At 40.6% G+C, this 27,897-nt stretch overlaps 1 protein-coding gene across 1 annotated transcript in view; it reads left to right on the top strand.

Annotated features, from left to right (window-relative positions):
* CPAMD8 (C3 and PZP like alpha-2-macroglobulin domain containing 8) overlaps positions 1–27,897 on the top strand; it is a 7,231,600-nt gene that overhangs the window by 933,408 nt on the left and 6,270,295 nt on the right. Inside the window, exons 7-8 of the mRNA XM_044054766.1 lie at positions 2,412–2,639; positions 15,805–15,975. Of these exons, the coding sequence (XP_043910701.1) occupies positions 2,412–2,639; positions 15,805–15,975 (399 nt within the window). The remainder of the gene's footprint in view (positions 1–2,411; positions 2,640–15,804; positions 15,976–27,897) is intronic.

The following is a 27,897-nucleotide window of genomic DNA, read 5'->3' as shown; positions in this document are numbered from 1 at the left end:
CCCCCTCCAGGGGATGTCCCCAGGGACGCACTGATACACGATTGGCCCCCGGGTCTCCTATATGCATTCCCACCTACCCCCTTGATTCCCAAATTTCTTCAGAGAGCCATGAACCTGGAAAGGACAATTATACTCATAGCCCCATTCTGGCCTCGACAGATATGGTTCCCCTTTCTTCGAGCCCATCAAACAGAGGAACCGTGGATCCTGGACCCAGTACCAGATCTACTGACACATTCGTCGGGAGTTCCTCACCCGTCTCTTCTATCCCTCTAACTAGCAGCTTGGCTGCTCCACTTCCCCGCCTAGCCAGGTCTGATATACTTTCTCCGGCAGTTCAACGCATTTTGGTTGCCTCTCATAAGGCTTCCACTACAAAACTCTACAGGAGTAAATGGAAACGCTTTGTGTACTGGGCATCTAGCCAACACTTGGACCCCCCTGGTAGCTCCTTTACATAAAGTTTTAGAATTTCTATCCATCCTTTTCCACGAAGGAGCCTCTACTTCCACACTTAAGAGTACAGTTGGCGGCCATATCCAACTTCCATGTTGGTGAGGACGGTTCTTCTATTATGTCCCATAGGCTTTGTAAGGCTTTTATGAAAGGTTCCTTCCATCTTCGACCGCCCGTCAGAGACCCTTTATTCCCATGGAATTTAAATTTGTTGTTGTCGCAACTAATGTTGCCACCCTTCGAACCAGCCTCTTCTTGCCTCCTGAAGTTTTTGTTGTGGAAGACTTTTTCTTGTAGCGGTTACTTCAGCTCGGAGAGGGTCAGAGCTACAAGCACTATCAGTTAAACCACCTTACTTAATTTTCCACCCAGATAGAGTTTCCTTACGAACGAACCCGTCTTTCCTTCCTAAGGTATGTTCCGTCATAAATATTAATCAGTCCATTGAGCTCCCTACTTTCTTCAAAAACCATACCAGCAAGTTGGAATATATGCTGCACAAGTTAGATGTCCACAGACAGCTAAGATTTTATTTGGACAGAACTAAGGATTACAGAAAAACAGATCAACTTTTTGTTGCATTTGCAGACAATAAAAAGGGCATGGCAGTTACAAAACGTACACTTTCTAAATGGCTAACTGATTGTATAGCTTTTGTGTATTCGAAGTCGAATCAGGCCTTGCCCACCAAACCTAAGGGCCATTCTACTAGATCCGTTTCCACTTCCTTGGCTCATGCAGCTTGCCTGCCTTTGGACACGATTTGTGCAGCAGCCACGTGGTCTAAACCACATACTTTCATCGCTCATTATAGAGTTGACAAAGCCTCCAAAGACAGGACATCTTTTGGTTCCACTGTGCTCAGGAACGTTCTTCCATGAGTCACTCAGGGTGATGGAGCTAGGGACGCTACCCGTGTGTAAGAACAAACGGCGAGATTGAACACTCTCACATAAAGAAGTTATGTTCTTACCATAACGTTCCATGTGGAGTGTTCATCTCGCCTTTGTTCTTACATTCCCCCCCCTTCCCTCCCTCACGTGTTTGGAAGAACGAGTGGGACTAGAGTCTGGTCCACATGCCTTTATCTCTTCCAGATATATATTGCCTCTTTCCTCATGGGGTATATTTCATTACCCTTTAGTTAATTTATCAGTGAGATAGTGTCTCTGAATTTTTTGTGGCGGTATGTAGCCTTAGCACCTCAGGTTTATGGTTGGTCTGGTTTGCTTGCAAACTAGATCTGAGTAATGGCAGGGAGGATTGTGGGATATAGCCTGGTCTTGAGCTTCTCTAAGATGCAGAGCTTTGCTATGCGGCCGACTCGGAGCTGAGGATCAGCTCCGAACCCGTGTGTAAGAACAAAGGCGAGATGAACACTCCACATGGAACGTTATGGTAAGAACATAACTTCTTTTTTTGACCGTTCGGGGTTTACATACTTTGCACAATACGGTTCAACGTCTTCGTATTCGCCTAAAGGGCTTTTCGTTCACGTAATAAGAACCCGAATAATGATATCCTGTGACAAAGCATAGTGTGTTCTGCATTACTTCTTAAATTATAGCAGGACATGTCAGAATGCTGAATGCTTGCTGGCTACATTTAAGAGGGTGTTGACTTTTGAAGCAGGAGCAAAAGCTTCATTTGAAGTCATATATTGGATAGGTTGCACTTATTGCTAATTTATAATATTAGCCATACACCCCCTTAGTGTTTTGTGCTAGAGTAACTTTGCATCCGAGGTTCTGAACATATTGAACTATGTATATAAATATGAAAAGAGGCAAGTTAGGAAATTGCCAGAATAATGTTGACAACAGTTTATTTAACTGTGCATTTTTTTGTAAAGACAATATCTCATTTTACATTCCTGTAACTTCATGTTCTAGGAAAATGTGTGCGCAGATTTATGTACAGTTTGTTGCCTTAGTTTTTTGTTTATTTTTCCACAGCTGTATGGCTCTGCAAGTTTTGAGATTTGTGTGAAAGATATGATTCCTGTAGATGTTCCAGCACATTTCCGGGGAGCACTGTTTATCTGGGCTTCCTTGGCCAGCTCAGATGGAAGTAAACAACTCGCATATGATGATTCTACTCTTGTCCAGAAGCAACTTATTGACATTAAATATGCAAGCAACACAAGAAGGCAGTTTAAACCAGGCCTCCCATACAAAGGAAAGGTAACACAAACAGCTGAATGATTTGTTTGATATGTTGTTGTTGTATCAGTTTTTTTGCGTTTTAGAATGTTTTTAGTTCTTTCCACAGTGAATTGCTGTGGTATAATGTTGGAATTAATGCCACTTTCAGAGAGGCTATAGGAAATATTTGATGTTATGTTGTCCCTATCTCACCTTCCTTTTTGTTGTTTGGGTTCGGAGCCAAACCTCGGCACTGACTTGGCCATATTTTGAAGCTCGAGAGCTTCCACTGGCTTGAGGCTAGACCCTATCCCATCATGCCTAGCGCTAGTTACCTAGATCTCGTTTGCCATTTGAAGCTTTGAGATTGCTGGATACTGACTCAGGCTAAGTTTTTGAATTTTTTTTATTATATTCTGTATTTAGATCTTGATATTTCTTCAAGATTCTTTCTGTTCATTAGTAGTTTGTTTAGCATCCCTATCTCCATTTTCTGGTTGTTATTGCTGCTGTTTAGGCCGTCATTTTTCCTTCGGGCCTATTCCCCCCTTTGAATCTGTTTTTTCTTTGAAGATTCCCCCTTGCTCTTAGCCTGTTTCAGTTAGAGGGCTTCCCCTTATTCTTAACTTCTCCCTTTCTGATGAGTAGCTGTTTAAGTTAGAGACTCTTCTCAGTTGGGGGAGTTGTCGTTTAACTTAGACGCTCTCCCCCTTCCTTTACCTTTTGTTTTTGCTCTTTCAAAAAAAAAGAAAGTTAGATATAGTTTTTGTTTTAGTGGTTATGGTAGAGTTGTAGATTTTTCTGTTCTTGCTATCTATAACTTCAGTGTATTGTACCTATACTGTATTGTGCTTATTGGTGTTGTGATAATGTCCAAAGAAGCGCCCAAAGAATCCTAAACTTTCTGGATTCAAGAAGTGTGACTCGTGCTCCCAAAAAATGTCCCTGACTGATGGACATACAAGTTGTGTTTATTGTCTGGGAGCCGTGCACCTCCAGGACTCGTGTTCTGCTTGTCATGCTTTCAGTGCCAGAGTCCTGCAGGAGGGCAAAAACAAGCTTATTCTGAGAGGTTTACTGAAAGGGCCTTTTGACACTCCAGTAAAAGGGAATCGGGCTAGTAAACCAGGGAAATCCCTCAAACTGATGCCTCCATCGGTTCCGACCTCAGAGCCGTTGAGAGACAAAGAGAAATCTGCTAGTTTGCCAGATCCGACACCTCTCGGGTCCGACAAGACCTTATCTCCTGAAGTTCAGTCAGGGTCCTCGGAACCATCTAGGAGTCATAAAAGGACTAGATTTCCTTCCCTGGAACCGGTGCAGTCTGCTCCACAGTCACAGCTTCTACAGTCTGTGGCGGGCAGTCACCAGTCATCCACCCACTTCTCTTGATTGTCCAGGAGTCTTTCGGACAATGATGTGGAGACGGTGGTGAAAAGGCTTCTCAAGACACCAGCTCTCACCAAAATATTATCGCGCCCAGCCCGTATGGATGTGGGGCCGACTACACTACCCCCAGATTATCTGTTCCTCCTTTGACTCACTTGAGTTCGGAGCCAGAGTGCATGGAAGTCATTGTGGTGGAACCATTGGTTCTGAAAACCTCCTGTCTCTCGGTTCTGACATCTGCTCTGATCACCTCCCTCTTCCTATAGAGGGATGTGGGAGCTGACACTTCCTCATTGGCTCTGTGAGCGACATCAGACCCTTGTCCGACCCCGCTCTCCTTCTTGGAGCTTTGGCGCAGGTGAGCTCGGCTCCCACCTCAGCTTTGGAGCCATCACCCTCTATGCAGGAGAGGTGTCTCTGCTCTTTGGAGCATGGGACCCTCTCAGGCCGGGAGTGTGGTGCCTTCGAGGGGATGAGGAGTGTGCTGTTCTCTCAGACAGCTCCTGCCTCAGCTTCAGCTACTCAGTTCCCTTCAGAGCGAGTGTCTTCCTTCTCACCACCCCTCCATTCTAAGCGCAGGGAACCAGTGCCCTAGGACACCCCATTGGGCGACCCTGCTCTTCCAAAACCTCCCCAGAGCATCCCCCTGAGGAGGTCCCCCAGAAGAGGACATGTAAGAGGGAAGCATGTGGATTTCCCTGAGTCTCTGACATCAGACACGTACTTGGAGGACTCAGAAGGGTATTTGATCTCACTGAATTAATCTTGAATGTCTTATAAAAACACAGGGCTCTTAATTAAAGCACTACATATTGAACAGACTAATAGTGTCTATGATTTCTGTGGGTGGTTGAGGCTACTGTGTATTCCCATGAGTAGCTGTAGCTAATGTATGTTGTGACTTTTCATTACTTGTCATCAGTGTTAGTGAGACTGTTACTTTGTTCTGCATGAAATGTTCATGATTCAAAACTGTAGGATTTGCTGACATACCTGAAAAGCAGTCGTTAATCCAATTTATTTTATTTATTTGACATTTTTTTGCAGAGAAATCTAACTGGAGTAATATCCCATTTTCAACGGAGGCTCAGGGAGAAAAGCTCCACATTAGCATAATATGGTTACATTTAGTCATTACAAAGCCAAATACAGAAGAATGATGTTAACTAAGTGAAAATTTAGCTTCAGCTCATACATTGTGAACCTATACATACATATTGCAAACATTTGGACAGCTGTGACAAGAAGATTAAGAACATAGTTGATAAAAGTATTCGCAAGTTGCATGTTATAGTGATAACATTAAACACTCCCGATTGCACTTTTTGGAACAGAGATGACTAGATAATGTAGCCTACGCAAATATATATTTAGTCTTTGTGTAAGAAATAGATTTTTCTAATTCCTTTTCTGTGAACATTGTTAGTGTGCTGATGGCAGAAGGAAGGAGAGACTAGTTAAGCCCGGTGCAGGAGCAGAGCCAGGTTTTATTTAGGCAGTCTTTTAGCAGTAGTTTGAAGGTGGAGAAGTTAGATCTAATTTTTAGAGGGATAGAATTTAATTTTTTAGTGGCAAGAGTATGAGTAGAGAGAGAGAGACTTAAAGCTATATGATTTCCTAGGGTTTATTTATGCTAGAAAATGTTCATTAGATCAAAGTAGTCCATTAGGGTAATAGGAATGGAGAAAAGGAGTAAAAGCAGGGCAGTCATTGGCTTTGTGATTAGTGTGTGTAAACTGTATGTAATCTTAATGGTGAGGCAGTTCGAGCCAGTTCAAACTTAAGTGCAATAAAGTGGTACCTGGGGTAAGTTTAAAAAATATATATCTGTATCTATATGAGTGTGTGTGTGTATATATATATATATATATATATATATATATATATGGGTCTACTTTACATGATCAACATTTCAAAAAGCCGAAAGACCATATGAAAGACTTTTGAAATGTCGATCATGTAAAAAAAAAAAGAAAGAAAAAAAACACAACAGTCATTAACCTTAACATTGCTAGCAGGAGGGCAAACCCCCCTGAACCCCCCTGTGGGGGGTTCCACACCCCTGAAACTAGAATACACCAACTCCGAGATCGCATTGCAGTGCGGAAGATGGAAATCTTTCCATTCCACACTGTACGGAGATGCCCGTTCCACATGGTCGACATTTCAAAAGTCAATCATCAGGAACAACCGATGACCGGGATGCACAAAAATCGCAAAGACAAGGACAGGCATCCGAGGCCCAAAACTGATGACAAAGCCTCTTCTAGGCCAGTCGCCGGTTCTCCGGTTTTCAGCGAGGCGCCTTCGCAGCCCCTGACAACCGCTTCTTTGGAACCACAGGCCGCCTCTGGCTCCCACATGGAGATGGCTGGGCCTTCGGATACATCAGATTTTACGGCCTACCGAGACTAACCCTTCAGAGGGATCCGGAGCAGCTGAACAACTCTCAGCTTCAGAGGGTGTTTTCAGACCTACTCAGCTAACCATTAAATCTTCTGCTAAGTCTAAAACCCCTTTAAAAACAAAGAAACAACTTCAACGTTCACCAGGACAGGCCTCCATGCCTAAGAAACAGATGCTCAAAATGGCCGAAGACTTAATTACTCTGATCAGGGGGGCCCACCCTCCTCCTGATAAAAGGCCTAGACAGGATGCAGACTATGACTCATCCAACCAGGTGTCCATCTCTTCAGATTCATCGTCAGACCAAGGATACTCTTTACCCCCTAATGAAGATTCTGATGCTGAGGAATCAATTCCTTCAGCCTCTCCACCAGAGGACTACTCCTTTGGGGAAACCATACATACCATGAGGGAGCATTTCCCTTAGGAGGGCCAGGATTATTCAGAATCCAAGAAAAGGCTCAGAGATTTTCTTTTATTACCTCAACACAGACCCCTTGCTATTCCACCAGTGTTAGATATTGTGGATGATGTGTATTCTGAATCCAGTTTAAATCCTGATTCTTTATCCTCCTGCTCCAGTTAAGTCAGACAGATACTACAGAGTCCCTGACTCTCACAAATTTCTTTATAAAAGCCCTGTTGCTGACCCTGAAACTATTTCCCAGGGTCCCAAAGGGGTAAAGGCCTCTACAGCAAAAAATCCAGTTCCCTCTGACAGAGATTCCAGAGCATTAGACAGATGGGGGAAGAAAGTATATACATTTGCAACTTTAGCAATGAGGGCCTTAAATTTCCAGTTTCACATGCTTAAATATCAGCAATTTTTGATGTCTAAGTTGAAACAAAAAATACTTCCAAATTCAGATCTTCCCTAACTATAAGGAAATGCAGGATTTATTGCATGCAGCTGAATAAGTGGGAACACATACTTTGCAATGTGGTTTCGATTCATTAGAGGCCTCCTGTAGAGCAGCAGTTACAGGGTCTGTCATTCAAAGACATGCTTGGTTAAAAGAGCAGACTTTACGAGATCATGTTAAAGCAAAATTATTGGATGCACCTTTGCAGCAGGATGTTTTATTTGGAGTTAAGGCAGAAAGAGGTATTAAAGAAAATGGAGGATAAGGCAAAATCTATGCAAACGGTTAAGGATTTCTTACAGGTTCAGCCTCCTCGATTTAGCAGAAATTGGCCAACAAAAAATTGGTCCTTTCCAGTTACAGACAGACCTCAAAGGGGCAGATATAGACGTCCAAGAGGCAGAGGTCAACCACAAGGTTCTTACAGGCCTCTGCAATGGGGTGCTTCAACCCAGAAAGAAGGGGAAGACAGGCCTCAACCTTATAAAAACAGCCCCAATGACTTCCCACTACAGCTGCTAAGCACTTCTCTCTTGGCAGCCCCCTTGGGGGGAAAACTAGCACTTTTCTTTCACAATTGGCATATGATCACCAAAGACAAATGGGTTCTCAATATTGTGTCTCAAGGTTACAGGTTCCACTTTCACACACTGCCAAGGTTAAAAGGAATGCCAAATATGCCACCAAATCAGTGGGCAGAGGCTCAAAGACAAATTACAGCACTCATGGACATGAGAGCTATTCAGAAGGTGCCAACACAGGAGCAAGGACAAGGATTTTACTCAAGACTCTTTCTGGTTCCCAAAAAGGACAAAGCCTGGAGGCCAATTCTGGATCTTTCTTCTCTTAATACTTACCTGGGTGTTCCAAAATTCAAAATGTTGACACTACAGCAGCTTCTTCCCATTCTGGGCAAGAAAGCTTGGCTCGTAACTTTGGACCTCAAGGAGGCATACCTGCATGTCCCTATCAGACAAAATTGCAGATGATACCTCAGATTCTTAGTTGGTTCAATGCATTACCAATTCTCTGCACTGCCCTTTGACTTGTCTACTGTGCCCAGGGTCTTTACAAAATGCCTGGCACCAGTAATTGCATTTTGCAGACAAAAAGGAATTCAAATTTACCCATACTTGGACGACTGCCTTATTCAAGCAGAGAGCAAAGACATTCTTCTAAAGCATCTGGCGTTTGTAAAAAGATTGCTAATTTGCCTAGGGTACACAGTAAACGAAAAGAATTCAAAACTAGTGCCCTCAGAAGAGATAATATTCCTGGGTGCCAGCTTAATTACAACGGCCCGGATGGTTTATCTCACACCAGACAAGCAAGGAAAACTGACTCAATATTTCCAATTGATGGCAACAAAAACCCAACTCCCTGCAAGAGAAATTGTGCAGGCCTTGGGGTACATGGTATCTTGCATACTACTAATTCCATATGCCAGACTGCATATGAGGAAACTACAATGGTACCTAAAGAGTGTCTGTTCTCAACACTGTCACAGTTTGGAAACAAGTAATATCACTTATTCCTTGCCTTCACCAGGAGTTTTGATGGTGGGCTCAAGCCTGTCACCTCAACAAGGGACAGCCTTTCACTCCACCCACAGCCGGGCAAACACTGACAACAGATGTTTCAGATTACGCCTGGTGACCACACATGGTAGGAAAATGTATTCAGGACAAGTGGCCCGCAGAACAAAGGCATCTTCACACCAATCAAAAAAGTGATGCTAGCTGTACAAAATTCCCTTGTAGCTTTCAAGGACCTTCTGCATCCAGGACAACTAGTACTAAAGACAGACAACAGCACAGTTATGTGGTACATAAACAAGCAACGGGGCACTCATTCATATCCCCTCTGCAGACAAGCCATGACCTTGTGGAACACAGCTCTAACCTATCAAGTTCATCTGCAAGCACAATTCCTGCCAGGAGAGAAAAAACACTCTGGCAGACTACTTTAGCAGAAACATCATGGATCCGCACAAGTGGAAAGTACATCCACAAATATTCAGAATGATAACACAAAAATGGTGGAGCCCAGACATAGATCTGTTTGCATCCCCAATGAATTGCCTGCTACAGAAATTCTGCACAAGGACTTACCACCCACAAGCATGGAAAGTGGATGCCGTCTCATTCAGCTGCTTTCCCACCACTACCTCTCCTTTCAAAGGTACTCCTAAAAGCCAGACAAGAAAAGCCAAAGATGATCCTGATTGCCCCAGACTGGCCACGCCAGCACTGGTACCCAATCTTAAAGAACTTAGCACAAGGTCCACCATGGATTTTGCCTCAAATCCCACATCTTCTGACTCAGGAAAACAATCAGATACTTCACAGCCAGCGCAAGACTTTAAACCTGGCTGCATAGCAGATTCCTTAGTCAAGCAAGCAATGCCTCTCTCCAAAGCTGTTATGGATGTCATTCTGGAGGCCAGAAGGCCTAGCACCAGGAAAGCATATTCGGATAAATGGAAGAGATTCTGTGCCTGGAACCAGGCTCACAGCCTTGACCCTCTTGTCCCAAATATTCCTCAGATACTACAATACTTAACTGAGATGCTGGACAAAGGCCTCTCCTTTTCATCCATTAAGATCCACACCTCTGCCATCTCTGCTCATTACAATCCAGACCCACCAATTTTTTCTAATCCTTTGCTAAAACAGTACCTCAGAGGGGCTAAAAACATAAGACCGTCCCGTAGAGCTCCAACTTGGGACTTCAACTTGGTCTTGGAAAAATTAACTTTACCTCCTTCTGAGCCAGCTAACTCAGCATATTTAAAATGTCTCTTGGAAAACTGCTCTAGTGTGGCTCTAAACCAAACTATTCACTTGCCAACTTTTTATCCAAATCCACAGAATAAAGGGGAGAGACTTCTGCATTCCTTGGACATACACAGGCAGTCATGCTTCTACTTGGACAAAACAAAAGCTTTCAGGAAAACTGAGCAACTGTTTGCAGCATATGCTGCAGGAGCACAGGGAAAAGCCATTTCAAACAGACCATTTCAAAATGGATAGGGCACTGTATACATTATTGCTATACACACCATGGGAAAGCTGTACCTAACAGCATTAGGTCTCATTCCACCAGGGCAACAGCCACTTCAACTGCCTACCTCAGAGGAGTACCTACCAAGGACATTTTGGAAGCAGCAACTTGGAGTTCTGTACATACCTTCACCAAGCATTACCATCTGCCTCTTTACTCTAAATCCAGAGCTGGCTTTGCCACTGCAGTGCTGCAGGGCCTTATAGCCACCCCTAATGCCTTATAGAACCAGCCACCCAACCTCAGCTTTGGGATTCTACCCAAGTGTAATGACTGCAGCAGTGTAACACGATGAACATAGTACAGTTTTGTACCTACCATAAATGTAGATGTTTGAGTGTATACACTGCTGCAGTCTAGGTTACCCTCCCTCCTTCCCCTCTTCCTTGCTGGTACTTACCTAGGACTTCTACCCTTTGCTACCTATGGGGAGTATTTGCTGGTAACTGAAAGTTTTTGATTGCTTTTCTTATGTATGTTTTATTAGAAATTTACATTGCCTACCTTTTTGAGGGCACCTGACATCTGGGGCAAGAAAAACTGAAGACAATGGTGTCGGCTGCATCTTATATACCCCTGGCGCACTGACGTCAGGGAAGAAGCGACAGCAACTGACGCCGGACCAAGACTTTGGAACTCTGGCTGACTGAGGGACCGCCTGACGGCAGAATAACCCAAGTGTAATGACTGCAGCAGTGTATACACTCGAACATCTATATTTATGGTAGGTACAAAACTGTACTTTCTAAAACATTAATAAAATAGTAAAAATAAAGAACAGGTAAGCGCTTTTGCATGTAGCTTCTTCAGACCTATTATCAAAGTAAAAACTCTAACCAGCTTTTAAACACCTTGTAACAGTTTCATCCAATCAACTGAAAAAGCATTAAAAGTTTTGCTAAGCAACATGATTGCATTGAAAATGCCAGTTAAATAAACCAATTAAGTCTGCTTACATTCATATTCCTAAAAACAACTAAATGTTATAATGACTATAAAAATGCATATGCCATAAAATTAAATACACATATCACCTATTACCTAATAATTCATGAAAACATTTAATCTGTTTCATAAACTCAATGAATAACAAACTGTACATATTAAAATTGCATAACTGCTGAACTAGTGCGTGTTGATTTAAACAATCCATCTACCCTATCTCCTCTTTGTCAGCCTCTTTTTTAGGGGTCTTGCTCTCAGTGCAGGTTGCAACGAAACATGTTCATTAAGACCAGGGGAATAATGTGCCCCTAGTCTAAAAATCCATTTCATCTCAGCATGATATGTCTTATTAACTATATCCCCATCCTAACATCTTGATTCAAAACTTCCAGTACTAAAAACTTGAAATTGTGTCCCTCAGTGGATGTATTTGTGTTTAGCTATTGCACTATAACTCATCCCTTTACATGCACAATACAAATGGTCACATATCCTCTCCCTTTGATGCCTATTCATCTTACCAACATAAAAACTGAGACAGGCTGTGCACTGTGCTAGATAAACAAGACTTTTAGTGTTACAGTCAGCTTCAGGAAAATCTGTAAACATTTTGTTGCAAGTGGGATGTGTGAATGTCCTATATTCATCTATACAATAGCAAAATGAACAATTATTGCATTTGGCAGTACATGAAGAACTTCTCATTGCTCATGCTGTGGATATTCTGAGAAAAACATAGTCTCTGGCGTAAAGATTTCTTATTTTTGTATCCAAATCTTGGCCTATCACCCACTACCCCGGCAATATCTGCATTAGTTCCTAAAATAGGCCAGTGCCTGTAGATGATCTCCCTGATGTCCCTTTCATCACTCGAAAAAGCTAGGCTAAAAAAAGGGGGCGTATTATCAACACTGTCAGTTGCGGATGTTAACATTCTATGTTGTAAAAAATATGGTTTGCCTCTAATGTGCCTCCACATTCTGACCTTGTTTTGTGTATGATGTATCTCCTTCACATGGTAGCCTCTGGATCTGAAGTCAGCATCTATCTGATTCAACCCTCTTTCAAAATTGTGATCATTACTGTGTAGGTGACTAACCCTAAGGTTTTGACCTTCCAAAATGTTACAAAACACATGACCCGGATGCATGCTGTTACGGTGCACGTATGTGGGTCGATAGCATTCTTTTCTAGTCTAGTCACAATATTATTAGTTGCATCCTTCACTAGCAGAACATCCAAGAATTCAGTCTTCACATTCGACTGTTTGAATGTGAATTTCAAAAAATTTGTGGTTGTGTTCAACATATGAACAAACTGGTATAGTTCTGTCAACTCCCCTCTCCACAACATGAAAAGGTCGTCCACAAAATGTCTGTAGAAGGGCACATAAGCTCGATAGAGTTCAGACACATACATCACATCCTCCTTCCATGTGGACATAACCAAATTGGCGTAGCTGTTGGCACACAAGGTGCCCATAGCTACACCTGAGGTCTGTAAGTAATAAGTCTCATTGAATGTGAATGTATTATTTTCTAACACCATTTTCATCAATAAACATAGAAAATCAATGTGCCTAGAGTCTTACGTGCTCTTACTTAATTGTACTCTTTTGACTATCTGAATACCTTCATAATTTGGTATACTGGTAAAAAGAGATGTCACATCCATAGTAACAAACAAACCTACTTCCGTATTCACATTCTCATAAACAAAGGTATGTAATTCCTGCAAAAAGTGTTTGGTGTCAGTCAACACCAACTTGCACTCAGATAAAACAGGTTTAAATTTTTTGTCTAAATTGACGGAAATAGGTTCAGTGGTCCACCCACTCCCTGCGACGATCGGTCTAAAGGGAGGGTGTAATGCATCCTTGTGCACTTTGGGTAAACCGTTCAGAATGGGTATTTTTGGGTACTTGACCAAAAAATAGTTAAAAAGTTCTATCGTTATACGTGAATTCTCTAAACAATCCCTAAGTGAGCTGATGATATGATGTTTATTGATGAAAATGGTGTTAGAAAATAATGCATTCACATTCAATGAGATTTATTACTTAAAGACCTCAGGCATAGCTATGGGCTCCTCGTGTGCCAATAGCTACGCCAGTTTGGTTATGTCCACATGGGAGGAGGATGTGATGTATGTGTCTGAACTCTGTCGAGCTTATGTGCCCTTCTACAGATGTTTTGTGGACGACCTTTTTATGTTGTGGAGAGGGGAGTTGACAGAGCTATACCAGGTTGTTCATATGTTGAACACAAGCACAATTTTTTTGAAATTCACATTCAAACAGTCGAATGTGAAGACTGAATTCTTGGATGTTCTGCTAGTGAAGGATGCAACTAATAATATTGAGACTAGACTATTTAGAAAAGAATACTATCAACCCACATACGTGCACCTTAACAACATGCAATCCTGGTCATGTGTTTCGTAACATTTTGGAAGGTTAGTCGCCTACACAGTAATGATCACAATTTTGAAAGAGGGTTGAATCAGATAGATGCTGACTTCAGATCCAGAGGCTACCATGAGGAGGAGATGCATTATACACAAAACAAGGTCAGAATGTGGAGGCACAATAGAGGGAAACCATATTTTTTACAACATAGAATGTTAACATCCGCAACTGACAGTGTTGATAATACGCCCCCTTTTTTTAGCCTAGCTTTTTCGAGTGATGAAAGGGACATCAGCGAGATCATCTATAGGCATTGGCCTATTTTAGGAACCAATGCCGATATTGCCGGGGTAGTGGGTGATAGGCCAAGATTTGGATACAAAAATAAGAAATCTTTACGCCAGAGACTGTTTTTCTCAGAATATCCACAGCATGAGCAATGAGATAACAAGTTCTTCATATACTGTCAAATGTAATAGTTGTTCATTTTGCAATTGTATAGATGAGTCTAGGACATTCACACATCCCACTTGCAACAAAATATTTGCACATTTTCCTGAAGCTGACTGTAAAGCTAAAAATCTTGTTTATCTAGCACAGTGCACAGCCTGTCCCAGTGTTTTTTTTTGTTTGTTTTTTTTTTATGTTGGTAAGATGAATAGGCGTCTAAGGGAGAGGATACATGACCATTTGTATTGTGCACGTAAAGAGATGAGCTATAGTGCAATAGTTAAACACATGAATGCATCCGCTGAGGGACAGAATTTCAAGTTTTTAGTATTGGAAGTTTTGAATCAAGATGTTAGGATGGGCGATACAGTTAATAAGACTTATGCTGAGATTAAATGGATTTTTAGACTAGGGGCACATTATTCCCCTGGCCTTAATGAACATGTTTCAATACAACCCGCACTGAGAGCAAGACCCCTAAAAAAGAGTCTGACAAAGAGGAGATAGGGTAGATTGATTGTTTAAATCAACACGCACTAGTTGAGCAGTTATGCAATTTTAATATGTACATTTTCTTATTTATTGAGTTTATGAAACAGATTAAATGTTTTCATGAATTATTAGGTAATAGGTGATATGAGTATTTAATTTAATTGCATATGCATTTTTATAGTCATTATAACATTTAGTTGTTTTTAGGAATATGAATGTAAGCATACTTAATTGGTTTGGCATTTTCAATGCAATCATGTTGCTTAGCAACTTGTAATGCTTTTTCAGTTGTTTGGATGAAACTGTTACAAGGTGTTTAAAAGCTGGTTAGAGTTTTTACTTTGATAATAGGTCTGAAGAAGCTACATGCGAAAGTGCTTACCTGTTCTTTATTTTTACTATTTTATTAAAGTTTTGGAACCACCTCTACCGTGAAAAACTGGTGTATTTTTGACTTTTATATATATATATATATATATATATATATATATATATATATATATAAATGTATGTGTGCGTGTGCGCGCGTGTATAAACTCACCATTACATCAGTGATTTTTTTTTTGTTGTTGTTTTTTTTTTTGTGCCCACCTCTCATCCGTCTTACTTGTTATATATTAACTCGTAGATTGTCCTACCTCACCTTGAGGTCCGAACTTGGAGATACTGCAGCCTTGAGGCTACTGTATCTTTCTTCAAGTATATTGCATTTGTAATTTGACTATACCAAGGACTGCAGTTATAGCTCTCTCGACAGACACCCCTATGTTCCATAACATTTTCAAGCAAACCCTTTGTTGTTGTCTTGTACATAAGGAACGCAATAGAAGTGCCTGGAAAAACGCAAATATTTTTTACAAAGTGCCTGCCTGGCAGTCCTACTTCCATCCTGCCTCCCCAGTGTTGCCCATCCTAAACAGTTTAGAGAATCAGTTATTTTATAGGTGTCAAGTGCACCTTCATTTTGCTATATAAATCTAAGGTGAGAATAATTTACTTGTTTTATTTTGTTTGTACTGTTGCGCATATGACGTGTATATTAAGCCTTGAAATGGATTGTTTGACACAAAGCCTGGCTGGCACAACCATAAAACTATTATTGTCTTGTGTTGTACTTTGTGATCAGTACATATAAATTGCCATGAGCTGTTAACTGCCATCAGTGAATTGAACATCCTTTTTTTTCCAGGTTGAAGTGACTTATCCAGATGGTAGCCCTGCAGATGGCATAACAGTACAGATTAAGGCAGAGCTGACACCCAAGGATAATATTTACACGACTGAATTGGTGTCAAAGAATGGATTGGTTGCATTTGAAATCCCATCAATTCCCTCTCTTGCACACTATGTCTGGCTGGAGGTATGTTTTTGGCCATCACTGAGTCTGAGCAAATAAAAGCACAAAGAAGGCTGTGTTGGTCGCACATTTTATGAATTGTGTGTCTGCCAAAATATAGAACTGTGTATTCTGCTGAAAGCTGTAGGCCTTTTGGCCTGTGTTATGCCTTCTCTCATCAGAGTAATGTTGAACAAAAAAGAAACTTAATGCTTCTTAATGCTCTTTCTGGACAGCTTTATTACTTAGACTTTGATTTTGTTGGTTTTATTTGACTCTTTTTGTTCCATTTGCAGTATGTTTCATCACACCACCTCCTCTTAAATGAAGTATGTTGCTGTCACTCTTAATATTAAAATATTTATACTAATTCTATTTTGATGTCATTGTTATCGATAGATTATTTTCTCCAGTGTCAATTCATTAACAGCTATTGACCATGCATCAGCTGCTGTCTGTGTAATGCTCCCTTTCCATCCGTAGTTGCTCTTCACATTATCACAGGCTATTACTATGTTAGCTGTGTGTTGTCATAAGCAGTGCATTGTGAGCCACAGAGGGAGGTAAATTATTTCTAAAATGTTCTGCATGTAGATGTTTTAGAAGCATTTCTCAGATGCTGGTGAGTAAAGTAAATAAAATGAAACTTTTAATTTGTAATACTGTGCAACAGCTTTAAGTACGTTTCTGTGATTATATATGATCCGTAATGTGCTTTGAATATTGGCAGAATACTTGGTGGAACTGCCACAATGTGTGTGTGTAGATTTGTTTAGTAGCATCTTTTTACTGTCTTTTTTAATTACTATGATACGGTATTTGTATGTTCATGCTGTATTTTGCCATGGGCATACCTTTATATTTGTCAGCATGCACTTTTAACTCTTGTGTGATCAAGTTAATTTAGTTGCTGTCTTTCTGGAATTCGAACAGCTAATTATGTAACAGTTATTGTGTACTCAGGTGAGTGATAGAGCTAGAGGGATGGTAGTGTTTGCTCAGCAATCTGGTCTGTGTCAGGAGAAACTGTCTGAAATGTTTCCTGTAATCAGGTTTGCTTGCTAAGGTGCACACTTCAGTATCTGATTGAATTTAGAGGCATAGTAAATTGTGACTTTTATCTCCCAGCTATTGTTTTCTCTGTTCTTTTTTTATTTGTAGCAGCGATATCTGCCTTAGCATAATTTCCTTTCCCTAGGAACACCCCCATCCATATATCCCAAATGAGTCTTTTCTTGACACTGCAACAAAGCACCATCTTAGGCCCTACAACACTATTCCTTATAGTCATACCTTAAGTCTTTAAGCTACCTGTGTCTTTCTAACAAGAGTTGTATTTCTTGCCCATTATTTCACTGAAATAACAATTCAGCACCAATAGGCAAGAGGGGGCTGGGATTTATTTGAGAAAACTAGCAAATGAGCCAGGGTATTGGGAGCAAATAACTAGAGATGGGTAGATGATAGAATGGGAAGTTGCCAGCAGTTTATTTGGTCTGCAGATAAGAGATTGCCTTCCCTGTCAGGGATTGATTTTAGAGTATAGGCAAAGAGAAAGAAATATGGGGTCCTAAACAAACAAAAAAAAAACAGCACTGGTAGAGTTTTTAATAGATTCTAGAACATAAGCTGCCATTTAAAAATGAATAATTAGTAGAGTGTAAAATATTCCATGATAAATATAAGAATCAATCAGAGGAGGTTCGAAAGAATTGGGAAGAGAGATTGAATAAGCAATTCACAAAGAAACAATGGGAGGATATATACAGTATATGTTTCCCAAATATGCAACAAAATCTAGATGATTTATGATTTTTGCTTGGAAATATTTACATAGATGTTTTTATACCCCAAGTAGACTCCAGAGAATTTTTCCTCAGGCAGACAATAAATGTTGGAGGTGTGAGGCGGAAGGAAGAGGTAATTGGGAACATATTTTCTGGCAGTGCGGTGAGTTGGACTTTAAGGGTTCCCTGCAGGATGCACTGCCAGAGCTGCTGAGTGGGTCGATTGGTCTGATGATGATGATTTTTCTGAGCTATGATACAGAATTGGAATTGCCTAGACATGGTAAGGCCTTGCTGTGCCTAATTGTGGCTGCCAAAAAAGCAATTACTAGAAAATGGAAATCTGAGTCTAAACCAATTATACTGGAAGTAGTGAATATAGTAAGAGAGATAAAACAACTAGAATTGAGATCTTTAGAAAAGGGTAGGAGCAAACTACATAGGAAAAAAATGGGAATTGTAGGAGCAATGCATACAAGGAAGGAATGAGGTCTAAAAGGTGGCATGACTTAAATGAGCAATGTAATGTTTGATGAGAATGGTTGGGTAGATTATAAGTGAAGTATAATGTTTGCAACTGGGAGTGTGTCATGGTTTGTGATATAAAATGCTTGCAAGTAGGATTATGCCGCTGTGGTTTGTTTTCATTTGTATGATTTTTCTGTGTAGTATGTGATGGTTTAATAAAGATGCTTTTTTTTTTTTTAAAAAGCACAAATTGAATTTATGTAATGTTGCTAAGTTTATGTGATGTATAGCAATATATATGTGAAGTATAATGTTTGTTATGTTAGTTATAGTGTGGTTACTTTTATATGAATGTAAATTTGCCTACATCACAAGTGATAATTCGGTAAAAGTGTTTGGGGAAAAAAAAGCTGCAGGGCACTTTCCACACACCTAGAGTTATCAGGCAGCTCAAGCTGAACTGAGTAAAAGGTAAGTCTGGGTGTGAAGCCCTCCAGAGCTTTACTGCCGCTAAAGAGTACGCTCCTCTGAGGCTTTCAAGGATCTGCGGTCAGCTTGTGCTTTCCTTTGTTGGCCAAATAAGTACCCTTTGGGGGGGCTTCCATTTTCTTAAGTTTGTTGATGTTTTATTACTTTCCTGTTCAGGAAAGTTAGTTTAATGCTAAGAGTGTTGTCTTGTAATGGACTGTTTTGGGACTGTAAAGTACTTTTAAACATAGGGCTTGTTTTTTCTTTCAGTTTAAAAGTAATGTAAAGTCACTGAAGTCATTTTGTTTCTATGGAGAAACTGTGTGTATCTTTCTTTTGTGGGGCTAGTACAGTGTTTTAAGTGCTTTTTACTGTGTTTTTTATCTCAAAAATATAACTTTTGTGGACTGGTAGTGTTCCCTGGCAATTACTGCTGGTCTTTCCCAGGAAAGAAGGCCCGTATTTGACTTGACCATGGAACAGGCTACCAGTCCCGTGGTCTTTCCTCCCCTGCCTTCCTTTAGTGTAGCACCTACTACTACTGTGGACCAGGGGTTAGCCACATCCTCTGTGTTTGTTAGGGTCTCTTCATTGGGCAAGGGAGAGCTGCTTTTGTTGGTCCTGGGAGAGGGAACATTAAAGTTTTCACTGTTATGTCAGAATGCTGTGCTGGTTGGCCTCATTTTTTCTTCCAGAATGAGAAAGCCAAGCACCTATCTTCAAATCCTGAAATTTCTTTTGATAGGAGTAGTGTACTGGGTCTGTCTCATGGTTTAATTGAGGCTTTTGATCCTTCTTGTAAAGTAGTTTTTGGTAAAAGAAAGAGGGATTTGGGCAAAAGTACCAATGTACTGCTAGCAAATAATTAGAGAAGGAGAAGTAATAGAATGGGAAGAGGCCAATAAGACATTTGGATTGCAGGCTAGAGACTGCTTTCCCTATCAGGGATATGTATCTGAGTACAGAGAAAGGGATAGGGGAATCCTAAAAGAAAGACATACATTTGGTTGAGTTTTGAATTCAGTCTAGAACACAAGCTTTTTAGGAATAATTAGTAGGGCATAGAAAATATTGTACAATAACTATAGGAATAGATCAGAATAGATTGGGACAGGAGATTAGATACACAATTCACAATAAAATAATAGGAGTTCAATTATGTGGCTCCCAGATATGCCACAAAGTCCAAAAGATTTAGGATTCTTGCCTGGAAGTGTTTACATAGATATGTTTGTGCCCCAACCAGACTCCAAAGAATTTTTTTCTCAGAAAGATGGGAATTGTTGGAGGTGTGATGGGGAAGAAATAGGTAACTTGGACTATATTCTTTGGGAGTATGAGTTGGCAGACTTTAAAAATTCCCTGCAGAGTACTGTGTCAGGAAAACTAGGTGAGTAAATGCGTTTAACTAAGGAAATTATTTTTTGACCTGGGATGCAGGATATAAATTGTCTAGACATAGTATGACCTTGTTAAGTTTAGTTCTGGTAACTGCCAATAAAAGCAATTACTAGAAAATAGAAATCATACTTTAAACCATCTATATGTGATCACCCTGCACTGGCCCAGTAATCAAGGAGCCTCAGTCCTCTCTACTAGCAACAGTGAGGGATGTGCGCAATGGGAGGATGACAAGTACACACACAGTAAAGCACAATTTCCCTTAAGAGCACACAGAGATCAAAGTCGGTCTGTGGCTGGTTTCTCCCTCTTTCTCCAGATCCCCAGTAAGACCCTGGCACAACTATAGAGTTGAGTCCTTAGCCAGGGTTCCAAGCCAAGTTCTCCCAACACACAAACTGTCCAACCAGTGCTTCATGTCCCTGCTCAAGTAGCTGACACACTCACACTTTGAGATTTGATTTATACACACACACCTGGGAAAGGCTGGCGCAGGTTTACTAGCTAATGCCCCTTTTTGACCAGACTATAAGGTAGTTATCACTGCCACCAGAACCCCTTATCAGCTACTTTAAGGCCCTTACCAAAGGGTTACCAATCCTACTGTGTAATGTTACTATTATCCAAATGGTGTGACCAAGAGTTGCAAGGCTGTTTAGGAGTGGCCTGTAAAGTGTCACTAAGTACATATGCAAGTACTCTAGAGCTTAAATATCTCTAAACAAACCAGCCACAAAGATGGGTTTAAATATATTTAATAATAAATAATAAAAGAACAAGACAATACTCAATCAACACAGTTACTTCAGAGTTCAGAATAACAGGAAATATTTTAAAACAACATTGCAGGACAGTCTCAAATACAGAAAACATCTAAACTAATGTTTGCTATTTTCCTAACTATATCTAAAAGAAATCACTGTACCCTAGTTACTATTAGCAAGGCAAGTGCATATATTGATGATGAGTGGAAGTTGTCAGATCTCAAAGACAAATACAAAATGCCAATTCTCTCTCTCTCAGAGAGTTCTTAAATTAGTATTAAACATTACTGCTGCATCAGCTTGGGTGACATCACTCTGTCACCTGCCTTCAGTTCCCAGGCTAACAGAAATGAACATCTCTGTGTTAAAAATACACATCTCTCAGATGTTTTCTGAGAACTGGAAGTCATAAAACAATTAAACACTTTACATTTTAGACCTAGTAATTCTCTCCCAGACACTAGAAAAACCTCTAGCTCTAGACATTATCTGCTTCACGGAAACAGAGATAACACAATCGTAAAACACTTAAGTTTCAACTTATTTTTTTGAAGTTTTGCAAGTTAACACTGTATATTCCAGCTTCTACTATTAAAACATTCATTTGCACAGCTATATAGTTTATATACATTTCTGTTCTTTTCCAATAGGGTACACTGTGGACACATCCTTGAAGCTCAGTACTGTACAAACCCTGTTCAACACACACTTCTGCACTAGTAGTTTAATATACACATATATAGTTTTCTTACATTTGTAAGACAAGCATATGAATCATGTTGATATTCACAGATGACATATGATTATTTACAAAATTCCTGATAGCTGGGCTGGCAATCTCACACAATACTTGAAGTAGTGAATATTGTAATAGAGATAAAAGAACAGGAAGTGGGATCTTTAGAAAAGAGTAGCAGTAAATTACATAGAAAAGTGTTTTGAAGGAGATTGAGGTTTAAGAGAAGGCAAGAACTGAATAGTTTGTGATGTTAAATTATAGAATATATAACAATATATGTGATGTATAATGTTTTTAAATGTGAACTTGTTAATGTGGTTTGATTACTTTTATGTAAATGTAAATTTGCCTTCGTCTCAAATGATAATTTAACAAAGGTGTTAAAAAAGAAAGAGGGATTCCTCTTTTCCTGAAGAGACTCAAGAGTCTGAATTTGAAAATAAAGATGCAGGGATGTGAACATTTTTTCATTGAGATTTCTGATTTTAGTCTCTGAGGAGAGCTCAGTTTCTGATTTTCTTTGAGGGTTTCTCTTTCTGTGAGACTAAATGTGCCATTGTTTTCAATGGGAGAACACTGAGGTTTCTCAGTCCATCTGAAAAAGAGTTGCATGCAGAAGGCTTTTCCAAAAACCTATACCCATTCCTCCTGTTATGTCTGCACTAGAGCATGTGCATTTCTGTCTGCAGTTTTCTTGATAGTCAACCAGCTGTCCCTAAAAAGACAGCCAGGACATATAAAATTCCTCAGTCTTATAATTTTTTTTACACTGTTCCCAAACCTGACCCTGCAGCTATAATTTTAGTTCATCCCACTGTAGCTAAGCACTCAGTTAATTCCAGTCCTACCTTTTCTGATAAGGATGGGAAAATTATTGATAGGTATGGGGAAAAAAGTTTTTACTTATCTGCAACTTTGATTTTCAGAATTTTGAATTGTCAAGCTCATATGTTAGATTTATTCTGACAGATTGTGAACACATGATAGATGTTTTATCTGCAGTTACTTGTGAGAAAAAAAAAATCTGCTTTTAAATAACTTAGTTGCTTCTATTGCACAGGTTACTACTCATTGTTTGCAGTTTGTGTGTGACTATGTTGACACTTCTTCCAGGGCCATTAACAGTGGTACTGTTTTTCTGTGGTTTGCTTAGCTGCATTCTCAGAACCTCGTAGATGATAAAAATGAGATTTTAAATTCTCCCTTTGAGAGAGATTGTGTTTGGCCCTTCTGTTACAGAAGTGATTAAAAGGTGTTGAAAAGGGCTAAGCTGATCCAGGGAATCTCAGCGATTTTTTAGTTCTCCTCTTCCAATTTGTGCAAAGCAAAAGGGCAGAATAAATGGTTTCAACAAAATGCAGGTAAATAGACTTTTTAAGATGAAATGACAACAGGGTCCCAAAAAGCAGTGTTGAACCTCTCAAAACCAAGGACAGTCCAACAAGATTTAATAATTGTTAGAGACCTTGTGACCCCCCCCCCTTACTCTGGACCTTTTTTTCTTCCAGCAAATCTTAATCTCCATTTTTCTCTTTGGGAAGCGTTTGCTTCAGACAAATGAGTTCTGAAAATCATTCATCAGGGTTACAGCTTGCAGTGGGAGGAAATTCCTCCTTTCCCAGGGTGTCTTTCATCATCCTGCTGATGGGACTGTCTGGTTTCCACTTGTTCTTCATCATATGCTGGCTGTCACCGGGAATGATAGAACCAGTTCCTCCTTCCTGAATGGAGAAGGGTTTTTATTCAGGGCTATGTTCTTGGTGCCAAAGAAAGAAAATGCTTGGAGACTGTATCTGGATCGATCTAAGCAGGTTTGTGATAGTGCCCAAATTCAAAATGATGCCACTTCACAACCTGTTACCTCTTCTTCCCCTTTCAAGTTTCCTGGTTAGCACTAGGCTTAAAAGATGCTTATCGTCGTATCCCTATTCATCCATAATTTAGATGGTTCTTTAGGTTTTGTGCGCCTGGATCCCATTTAGTTCTCTGTCGTATCCTTTGGACTATCCACTACATCAAGGGTGTTCACAAAGTGTCTAGCTCAAGTTATAGCTCATTGCAGACTACAGGGTATCCACATTTTTGCATGTTTAGACTTACTTATCTTTACAGAGTCCTTTTTAAACTGTCAAAAGAGTCTCGCTGTCTTGGGTGAGAGATCTCTTACCAACCATGGGATTCCAAGAGAACATTCAAAAGTCTTTCTTGATTCCTTCAAACAATATTTTGCTCCTGGGATGTCAACTAGACACCTCAGTTCAAAGATATTTTCTTTCACAGGAAAACATAGCTTGATCTTTATAACTATTTCTAAGGTTTTTCTCTCAGACTTCCGTCACTGTGAGTGAATACCTCAGGAGTTTTGGTCTTATGGCATCTGTGATTCTCAGGATACCCCTGATGATAATACCCATGAGAAACATACAGTGGAACTTGAAATCTGTTTGGTCCCAGCATCAACACCCTTTATAGTTGACAGACCTTTATAGGTTGTCAGAAGAGAAATCTTTTGGTTGAAACAACAAATATCCTTAAATCCAGGTCTCCCCTTCTCCCTCCCTGCTGCAAAGCAGTCAGTCACCACAGACTCTTCACACTGTGTTTGGGGAGCAGTTTCAGGAGGGATAAAAGTTCAGGGGGGTGTAGGACACCAAGGACAGTTGCAAGCACAAAATGTCAAGGAGATTCTTGTCCTGAACAACGCATTCAACTCTTTGATCCCCAGGACCTCTTAAAGTGGTTACAGACAATACTGCAGACGTGGTACTTCATGGAAAGGGGAAACCAGGTCATACCACTTTTGAAGACTAACCATGTTAGCTTGGGTTATAACTTCATAGCACATTCTCCCTCTACAGCCGTCCTACATTCTGTCAGAGCAAAATTGTATGGCAGACAAGCTGAGCAGGACCAGGAATGACCCTCATGAATCTAAACTAGATCAGGGGAGTCTTCTAAGATTTGATTCATCTGTAGGTAGTTCCTCAAGTCGTCCTCTTTGCATGCTGCTTGAACAATCACCTGACAAGTTTTTGTTCTAGGATTCCATGAAAGAAAGCCTGGAAGACAGATGCCTTTTCTTTTCCCTTGGACAGGAACATTCCTGTATGCCATTCCACCCTTTCCATTAATACCCAAAGTACTGCTGAAGATTCAGAAGGAAATCCCTCAAGATCATTGTGGTGTCTCCCTTCTGGCCCAGGCAGCCATGGTTCTCCCTTCTTGTGGAAATGGCCAAGGGCAATTACCACAAGCTTCCTCACTGGATCTACTCACACAAGAACAGCGGTGTTTGATACACCCCAGCACTGGTCATATTCAGTTGACTGCCTGGATGATAGGGTCTTAATTCCTTTAGACACCTGTTTACTGAGGACATGCAGCATGTGCTAATAGAGGCAAGAAAGCCTGCTACTAGAAAATATAAAATAGCAAATTGGAAAGGTATTCTAGTTGGTTTTAACAGCATAACCAGCACCCATTCAGGACTAGTTGTTCTCTGGTTTTACAATATTGTTAGTTGCTGTGTTATGGCTTTTATTCCTCTATCGAGGTTCATTTGTTAGTCATTTGAGCATGTCTGCCCATGGATCCTCCTCTTTCAATTAATTCTCATGTCATAATATTTTTGAAAGGAGTTTTACATAAGAGGTCTCCAAGAAAAATGGTGACCACTCCTTTGAATCTTAATTTTGTGTTAGAGAAGCTAACAGTTGCTCCATTTGAACCAGCTAATCTGGATGACTTGATGTTCTTAACATGGAAAGCAGTTTTAGTGATGGTTCTGACCTCTGCAAGAAGGGTATCTGAGTTGCAAGCTGTTAGAGTGAGTCAACCCCATCTCAGTTTCCTTAGGGGCAGGGTTTCTTTGAGAACTAATCTTCTTTTATGCCTGGTTTCTGAGTTTAGTGTAAGCCAAACTTTCCCTGTATTCTTTCCTGAACCTATAAATGAGGGAGAAAAGATGCTCCATACCTTGGATGTCCACAGACAACTATTATACTATCTTGACCGAACTAAATCTTTCAGATCTTTGGATCTGTTTTTCATTTCTCATGAAGGTAAGAAGGGAAATGACCTGTGTCAAAACAGACTATTTCCGAATGGTTGTCTAAGGCTATTATTTTTTTTGTTATACTCAGCACAGCAAAACTATTGCAGGCAGGGTCAGGGCTCAGTCTACCAGGGTCTTGGGTTCATCTACTGCTTTTTGCAAAGGGTGGATTCTAGAAGTATTCTAGAAGCTGCTACTTGGTCCTCCGTCCATAATTTTATAAAGTACTGTAAGCTTGATTCCATTTCTAGGTCCAGGTAAAGCTTTGCTAGGACCATTCTCCAAGGGCTCCTGGACTTTGTTCTTTCTCACTTCCCTAAATGTAGTTAGTTAAGGTAATCCACCCATGTAGTTAAGGTTACTGCAGCAGTGATCAGTATGATAAACGTAGAATAGTTGTTAAGCTGTACTTGCCATAAAAGTATAATGATAGCTGCTCATTCCCTTCACCCCCCCCCTTGTTTTTTCGATATATATTTTTTTTATGTCAGGGAGTGGGACAATCTTTTTTCCTAGCCTCCCTTTCCCTCTTGGCAGGAAAGCTTTCAAGGCCTTCACACCAAAACTTGTGATGTGAAGTTGTTCAATCTCGCCGTTCATTCTTTACTGATGGATTTGGAGCTGATCCCTCGGCTCCGATAAAGCCAATTGCAAATCTCGAGGTCTTCAAATGGCTCGAGGCCAAGTCCCTATCCCATGATGCACCTGGAATTGCAGCAGATCAGAGGTTCTGATTTAGCTCGGGCCAGTTAAGCTGTTTTTTCATTACTTACTTAAAAATCTTTGTTAGATAGAATAGTTCAGGATAGTTGCTAAAGCTCTTACAGCTTTTCAGTGTGTTTTCCCTTCCCATTTAGTATGCTTTAACAAATTTCTAGTTGGTCTCTTTTAGGCCTAGTTTAATAGTTTGATTGCAGTGTGTTATTCATTGACCTTTGTCACAATTTCTACTATTTTCTTAGTTATACTCATTTGCTGTGTGGTCTGTCTAACCTTCTGAATATTTTTTAGATAAGGCTTAGTTCTTATTACTGTTGAAGTTGTAGTTTATAGTAAACCTTAGATAATTTAGATAAGGTTGTTGTTTCGTAGCAGCTGTCTCCACCCTTTTTTGCATAGTCTGCTTATTGTGTGATATCACATTTATATTTACGTTACTGTGTGTGTGTGTGTGTGTGTGTGTGTGTGTGTTTGTGATTTAGCCTGGTTTTATTTAAGGCTTGTGTGAATAATTACTATTGCGTAATTTAGCCTGCTTTTATTTTAGGCTTGTCTGAATAATTACTGTTGTAGTTTTTTTGTGATGACAGTAATTTTCCTGACATTGCTATGGCTGACCAAGATAAGCACTCTAAGTCTGGCTTCAAAAAGTGCCCAAAGTGTGGCCAAAAGATGTCTATTAGACAGCCACGTTAATTGTGTTTACTGTCTAGGGGCTCTGCATTTGCAAGATGGTTGTTCTATTTGTCATTCCTTCTCCTCAGGTGTGCTGCAGGAAAGGAGGAGGAAACTCATAGATAGAGGGTTGTTGAAGCCTTTGTTTCAGGAAGCTTTGAGTGACCAAGATGGATCCAGCAAGTCCTCAAAGTCTTCCAAGACATCAGACTCGAAGAAATCAAAAAAGTCTTCAACTTTGGCTCCACTGCCATCGGAGCAGACAGTCTTTACCTTTCGGAGCCGGTCCCCAGTCTTGGAACCGGTGTCCGAAGTGCCTAAGAGTCGACTTCTACAGTCGGTACCACCTTCGGTACGCTCCTCTCATCATCTATCAGCCTGTTGGATCTGGATGTGGATCGTGTGGTGCAGAAGCTGTTATTGGCACAGGCCTTAGCAAAAATGTTATTGGCTTTGACCCAAGTGGCTTTGGAGCCAAAGACCCTTGCACCGACTATAACTTATTTCTTCTCCAAGCTATGCTGGTCCTTCAGAGCTGGAGGAGGCAGACCTGATTTTAGTGGAACCCTCTGAGCCGATGCCTGATCCAGTGTCTTCAGCTCCGTGCACTCTGTCCTCAGTGCCAATCAAGGACTCTAGGAGCTGACACTCTCTGGTCGGGTCCTGGAAGGCCTCTCAGGGCCTTGGCTCGGATGAACTCAGCTCCTACCTCAGGCTCGGAGCTCACTGTACCGGTGCTGGAGGTGTCAATGGTTTCTTCAGATCCGTTGGCTCCCTCGCATTGGGGCAGAGGTGCTTTCAATGCCATGAGGAGAGTCATGTCTCTTAGGATGTCCTCTACCTCTGGTCTGCTTTCCTCCTCCCCTAAAG

Source organism: Protopterus annectens, chromosome 13.part0, assembly GCF_019279795.1.
Source record: "Protopterus annectens isolate FY-2018-M chromosome 13.part0, PAN1.0, whole genome shotgun sequence".
NCBI lineage: Eukaryota > Metazoa > Chordata > Ceratodontiformes > Protopteridae > Protopterus > Protopterus annectens.
The sequence above is the reverse complement of the archived record's forward strand: the minus strand, read 5'-3'. Positions and strand labels throughout refer to the sequence as shown.